The following is a 6,868-nucleotide window of genomic DNA, read 5'->3' on the forward strand; positions in this document are numbered from 1 at the left end:
AAAATAAGTCATTCCAACGGCTTAGTGCTTTGGTTTGGAGCACAACATATCAATAGATTTCGATCATTTATTCACATTTGTGTTATGTTTTGCAAGCAATCCTTACAAAAAAAAACAGCGACACTCTGAAGCCACACTTTTCATCACAGAATATTTGATATCATTAAGACACATAATCAATATCTGGATCCATTCCTGGTTATTTTATGTTTTGTCAGACATTACCTGAATGTTTTCTACCTTTACCAGTAATGTTCAGTCTGTTTGGTATTTAAACTTGTAGGCATCAAGCAGTGAAAAAATCCCTTTTCATAATACATGATGTAACTATAAAAAAATGCTGAGTAGAGATTCCATCTTAAATGACACATTCAGGGCTGTTTTTCATAAGACAAAAACCAGTGCAAAAGCAATGGCATATCAATTATTCACAAATCACTTAAAATTTCCAAATATTTCTTTGTTAAACCTACAGTGCTTTTGCTCTTTGCACATGCAGTCTCACATTTCAGTCGATTGCTGTTTTGCAAAATACTTTACATTACCTCATGTAACTGCTGCTATAATACTAATGTGTTCATTCCAGTATTTTGTGTATTGTCTTATGTCTTTTGTGTAATGACTTGTATTTTTTGCTTGCACTGTTTTTTGTCCTGCACTGTCTTTTTTGTGTTTTGTCCTGCACTGTTTGCACCAGGTTGCACAGATGCACTTCATGTGACTAGGACTAATTTACTAAGTCCTTAGCTCTGTCTTTGTTCGATGTACACCATGATCCTGGTTCCTGGTCCTCATTTCACTTGTACTGCAACAGCTATATATGGTTGTAATGACAAGAAAAGCTTCTTGACTTGACTAAACAAAAGGTATTATGTGCGGTAAAATGGCACCCTCTGTAGATGGACCCCCGCCAATGACTGGTCAACACACAGTTTTATACTTATTTTTATTAGAATTATTTATTTTTTAATATTTCTTATAGGAATATTAATGCCTACAAAGCAACACTAAAAATTTTCACTACTAAATATTTTGAGATCATCAGTATCGCACTTGTTACATATATCCTTACAGACATTTCAAACTGATCCAGGTACATTTACACTGGTGTATGTTTTTCTCTGTGTGCATAGACATACAACAGCTGTTACACTTAGAACAGCCAGAACCACAACTGTGGCTATGAAAACACATTGAAGATGATCAGACAGGACCTCATGTGTACCTCCTAAGAGAGATGGAATTTCTGTCATTTCAACAGCAATTCTCTTGCAATCTGCAAAGAAATGCCAAGAAATTTAATGCATGAAAAATATTCATCATTATGCATATAGTTGGGGGCACGGTGGCTTAGTGGTTAGCACGTTCGCCTCACACCTCCAGGGTCGGGGTTCGATTCCCGCCTCCACCTTGTGTGTGTGGAGTTTGCATGTTCTCCCCGTGCCTCGGGGGTTTCCTCCGGGTACTCCGGTTTCCTCCCCCAGTCCAAAGACATGCATGGTAGGTTGATTGGCATCTCTGGAAAATTGTCCCTAGTGTGTGATTGCGTGAGTGAATGAGAGTGTGTGTGTGTGCCCTGTGATGGGTTGGCACTCCGTCCAGGGTGTATCCTGCCTTGATGCCCAATGACGCCTGAGATAGGCACAGGCTCCCCGTGACCCGAGGTAGTTCGGATAAGCGGTAGAAGATGAATGAATGAATGAATGCATATAGTTCCAGAGTGTGTAACTCAAAACAGTGTGATATAGAACAGTACGTTGTGGGAGGTCGCAGTCGCTCTCCAGATTGCGATGTCCAATAGTCGGGCTGACCGTTGCACACCCTGGAAGTGAGATAATGCTTTAGCTGAGATGTGTATTACAAACACAGGAATTTCTTACACAGTGGCCTACAGAAATGAGTTATCACCATGTACTTGATTTTTTAATACATTTTTTTGTTTTACTTTTTCAAACTTTCTATGAACATAATGCCCTTAATAGACTTGGGGAAAATCAGAAATACTTATGGAAAACTAAATTCTTAAAGCCCTAAGGATTAGGGTTTAGAAGATTCACCATTGGGGAGTGTGGCATGCCAAAGAAACTAAACATGAGCACCACTAAAACTGATTTTTCCATTTCTGGCCATTGCTTATTGATATTTGCAGTGCAAAATTTGACTGAAAGTGTAAAAAAAAATATATGGGTCTTTAGATCTAGAATAGAAGTTAAATGGCTCACAATAGAATTAGTAAATGTTTACAATAGCTGTGTTATTCTGTATGCAACTATGACTGTACTGTATGTTACAGTAATTATTTATTAGGCAGTTCAGTTTGAATGGTCAAAAGTAGAACTCAGGGCCGGCCCTGGCCAATTTGCTGCCCTAGGCAAGATTTTACCTGGTGCCCCTGGAATCACAGACAATTGTGTTCCGATCATTTTGTTCATAAACTTACACAGAAACAAACTGCACAGCTTTGTCCTTTGTCTTTATTTTGAAAATATTTTGGAAACACACAAACTATATTAAAAAAGCTATATTACGGAGACCTTGCTTTCCTTGCCTTTCTTACAGCAATAAAATATATATAATAAATATATAAATAAAATACTTCTCAGGTAATAAAATATATACATATAAAATATATATACATATATATATACATATATAAAATATATATACGTATATATATATACAAAATATATATATATATATATATATATATATATATATATATATATATATATATATATATATATATATATATATATATAAATAAAAATAATAATTTGGGCGCAGGGGGGAACGGTGGCGTAGTGGTTAGCACGTTCGCCTCACACCTCCAGGGTCGGGGTTCGATTCCCACCTCCGCCTTGTGTGTGTGGAGTTTGCATGTTCTCTCCGTGCCTCGGGGGTTTCCTCCGGGTACTCCGGTTTCCTCCCCCTGGTCCAAAGACATGCATGGTAGGTTGATTGGCATCTCTGGAAAATTGTCCCTAGTGTGTGATTGCGTGAGTGAATGAGAGTGTGTGTGTGTGTGTGTGCCCTGCGATGGGTTGGCACTCTGTCCAGGGTGTATCCTGCCTTGATGCCCGATGACGCCTGAGATAGGCACAGGCTCCCCGTGACCCGAGGTAGTTCGGATAAGCGGTAGAAAATGAATGAATGAATGAATTTGGGCGCACGGGCGCCCCTAGTGGTGGGCGGCGCCCTTAGCATTTGCCTATTCTGCCTATGCGCAGGGCCGGCCCTGGTAGAACTTCCTGTGCCTTCAGCACTTTAAACTCATACTGTACCTTCCAGCCTCATTGGCAAATCCCTGCAGTATAATATAAAGAACATTTTGAAATATAACTGCAGGTCTGGTTGTGTTTTATACCTTACACAATTAATGAGTTATAAATAAAAGTATAGTCAGTATGAACTTACACACACCTGAAACTGTGAGTGAGACATCCGAGTGCCTGTCTTTTTGGCCAGTGTCTGTAGCCAAGAAACACTGGTAATGTCCAGAGTCAGAGGGCTGTACATTCTGTAACACCAGTGTATCTCTAACTCCCAGAAATGCAGGAGAGGACTTATTATAAAATGTCACATCATTGAGCTTCCTTTTAATGATGGCAGTGTCGTTCCTGTACCACACCATATAGCGATAAGTGCCACCCTGCTCACTGACACGGCACGGCAAATGTATGTCTTCATTGCATTCTGCCAGGATGAATTGTTGGCTCAGAACACTACAGCAATGCAGAACAAGCACCAAAGTCCAGGCTGGAAAGAAAAACAAATCTTTAAACTGTTATAACACAGAAAAGATGATTAAAACAGTATTTTATCTATCAAGGCATTTTTTCAGCTATGATATTTATGAACAATATGACTCATGAGTATGAAGAACATTCTGCCGCAATCATGAGTTTCGATTAAGATGTAACACTGTCCCGAAATTATCAGATGTGGACTGCACTACCTAGGGCAGTGGTGGTGCAATGGTTAGGATTCTTGTTTACTGATTCAGTCCCAACAGTAAAAGAAACAGACTGCTTCCTTTAAATACAACTCCAGATCAACAAAACCATTCAGAGGTAAACTGCCTCAACTGTTAATCATCAATAAAAGTTAAAAGGAACTACTCATTTAATGAAATCAATAATGAATAATGAATAGTTACTTTTGGCCCTTTTACATTATCTTTTACATTTTAGTATTTAATTATCTTTCCTTCACTCTAACTAGGAAAGCAGTTACTGAAGATGATGATGAAGAATGTCAAAATAAAGTGTCTGAATATTTCTAGTCATATAATTTTACGTCTGTTACTTTTAGTCACATCCTTCTCTGATTTGAGTAGATTCATTTGAGCTTTATTTTCTTTGTGCAAGATTTTCTGATGGTAATGGAATAAAGGGTAGGTGTACATGAAAACAGGTTTGTGTCATAGTAAGAAAGTTGTCAGAAGTAATCTGTGATGTGTGATTAGTTCAGACTAAGTTGTTTCTTGTGTATGTTTTTTTATCGTTTGATCCTCAGTCTTCCTTGTTGCTAGATACGATTAAATGTATTCTTCAACACAACTTGTTCATTAATTGATTGTTTGACTTATTAAATCAATAGCAAAGGCAATAATATAAAATATGTGTTAATAATGTAATAAGCAACAGTAACAGAAACAGACTGCTTCCTTTAAATACAACTCCAGATCAACAAAACGTTTCAGAGGTAAACTGCCTCAACTGTTAATCATCAATAAAAGTTAAAAAGAACTAATTATTTAATGGAATAAGTAGGTGTAAATTATGTAATAAGCAATCAAATAAATGCCTTTATTTGAATTAGGACATCTAATAAATTACCCCATATCCCTTCAGGCATCCTGAGCTGTTTTCATCAGCCTGAAGAACTGAAAAACTTTCCAGCTAATGACAAAACTGAGGATAACTGTATTTATTCCTCATTTGTTGCATGCAGCTGAAGAGGCATTTATATTTCACTTTAAGTCCACTGGAAATGCCTAGAACCAAGTTTCAGTAACTAAATTCACACGGCACAATGCGGAAGAAAAAATAAAATTAAGAACTGAAAGCTAATGGGATTCATTTGTTTTTCCTTTTTGAAAATAAGTCATTGCCGTTGGCTTAGTGCTTTGGTTTGGAGCACAACATATAAATAGATTTCAATTATTTATTCACATTTGTGTTAAATTTTGCAAGCAATCCTTAGAAGAAAAAAAGCAACACTCTGAAGCCACACTTTTCATCACAGAATGGATTATGTGTCTTAATGATATCTTAACTGTTCTTCTTAACTGTTCATCATGCAGATGCTGTATTTGTAACAATGTGTTTTGTTTGTTTGTTTGTTTGCTGTCTTCGTTTTGCCTGAATTTAAATGTCACAGTATAATTAAATGGTATGTTGATGATATGAGCCAACAAAGGTTCAGGCTTCCTTACAGTATGTTCTGATTTTATTTTACATTATAAATCTTAGGAACAAATATTATCTTGCTTTTTGTTTCAGAAATAATTGAGTTTTGTCATTTGTTTTTGCTTAGTGAAAATTTTGCTGAGCACAGTTTCAAATGGAAATTCTTTGTGATAACACATCAGAATGTCTCTGAGTTTCTTCTCTGCTTTGTTTCCAGTGCATCTCTGAACAACACTTTTGACCTGACTATGCATGTTTTGTCAGACATTACCTGAATGTTCTCTACCTTTACCAGTAATGTTCAGTCTGTTTGTTATTTAAACTTGTAGGCATCAAGCAGTGAAAAAATCCCTTTTCATAATACATGATGTAATTATAAAAAAATGCTGAGTAGAGATTCCATCTTAAATGACACATTCAGGGCTGTTTTTCATAAGACAAAAACCAGTGCAAAAGCAATGGCATATCAATTATTCACAAATCACGTGAAATTTCCAAACATTTCTTTGTTAAACCTACAGTGCCAAACAATAGGTATTATGTGTGGTAAAATGGCACCCTTTGTAGATGGACCCCCGTCAATGACTGGTCAACACACAGTTATATACTTTTCATCTATATTTTTATTAGAATTATTTATTTTTTAATATTTCTTATAGGAATATTAATGCCTACAAAGCAAGACTAAAGATTTTCACTATTGAATATTTTGAGATCATCAGTATCGCACTTGTTACATATATCCTTACAGACATTTCAAACTGATACAGGTAGATTTACACTTTTGTATGTTTTTCTCTGTTTGCATAGACATACAACAGCTGTTACACTTAGAACAGACAGAACCACAACTGTGGCTATTAAAGACCATTGAAGATGATCAGACTGGACCTCCTGTGTAACTTGTAAAAGAGATGAAATTTCTGTCTTTTCAACAGTATTTTTCTTGCAACCTGCAAAGAAATGCCAAGAAATTTAATGCATGAAAAATATTCATCATTATGCATATATTTCAAGAGTGTGTAATTCAAAACAGTTTGGTATAGATCAGTACTTTGTGGGAGGTTGTAGTCGCTCTCCAGAATGCGATGTCCAATAGTTGGCCACACAGAGCAGCGATACGTCTCACACTCCAACTGGCTGTGCTCAGGAACGTGCAGCAATGACAGATCATTTCCGATTTGGTACGAGTGATTGGCGAACTTGTAAAGCTCTGTTGTGTTAGTGCGGAGGTTTTTCCTTACAAGACCTACCAATGAGCTTGACCCGACTGACACCTGGACACAAAAAAGAAAAACAACAGATTCAGTGTTAAATGTTTAATGTACTAATGCTGTTGTCATTATATTTAATGATTGTAGAAATTATGAATCCTACCTTATACCAGGTTATTTTTTGATACTCAACACCCTCTTCCAGGTTTACTCTACACGGGATTTGCAATGACAATGACACAT

General features: G+C 36.6%; 1 protein-coding gene across 1 annotated transcript; it reads right to left on the minus strand.

Annotated features, from left to right (window-relative positions):
• Nucleotides 1-1,018: 1,018 nt before the first annotated feature.
• Nucleotides 1,019-4,980, minus strand: LOC132853837 (uncharacterized). Its single transcript, XM_060881839.1, has 4 exons — nucleotides 4,839-4,980; nucleotides 3,421-3,756; nucleotides 1,757-1,822; nucleotides 1,019-1,276 (listed from the first exon to the last, which is right to left on the minus strand). The coding sequence occupies exons 1-4, from the start codon at nucleotides 4,855-4,857 to the stop codon at nucleotides 1,080-1,082; spliced, it is 618 nt and encodes a 205-aa protein (XP_060737822.1). The 5' UTR covers nucleotides 4,858-4,980; the 3' UTR covers nucleotides 1,019-1,079.
• Between the last annotated feature and the right edge of the window lie 1,888 nt (nucleotides 4,981-6,868).

Source organism: Tachysurus vachellii, chromosome 11, assembly GCF_030014155.1.
Source record: "Tachysurus vachellii isolate PV-2020 chromosome 11, HZAU_Pvac_v1, whole genome shotgun sequence".
Lineage (NCBI taxonomy): Eukaryota > Metazoa > Chordata > Actinopteri > Siluriformes > Bagridae > Tachysurus > Tachysurus vachellii.

What these genes read in the sequence shown, in the direction of transcription:
- LOC132853837 (XM_060881839.1), bottom strand. An exon ending in TGTCTCACTCACAGTTTCAG is followed by an intron (nt 1,823 to 3,420) that starts GTGTGTGTAAGT and finishes TCTCACTTCCAG; the next exon opens with GGTGTGCAACGGTCAGCCCG. An exon ending in CGACTGCGACCTCCCACAAC is followed by an intron (nt 1,277 to 1,756) that starts GTACTGTTCTAT and finishes ATTTCTTTGCAG; the next exon opens with ATTGCAAGAGAATTGCTGTT.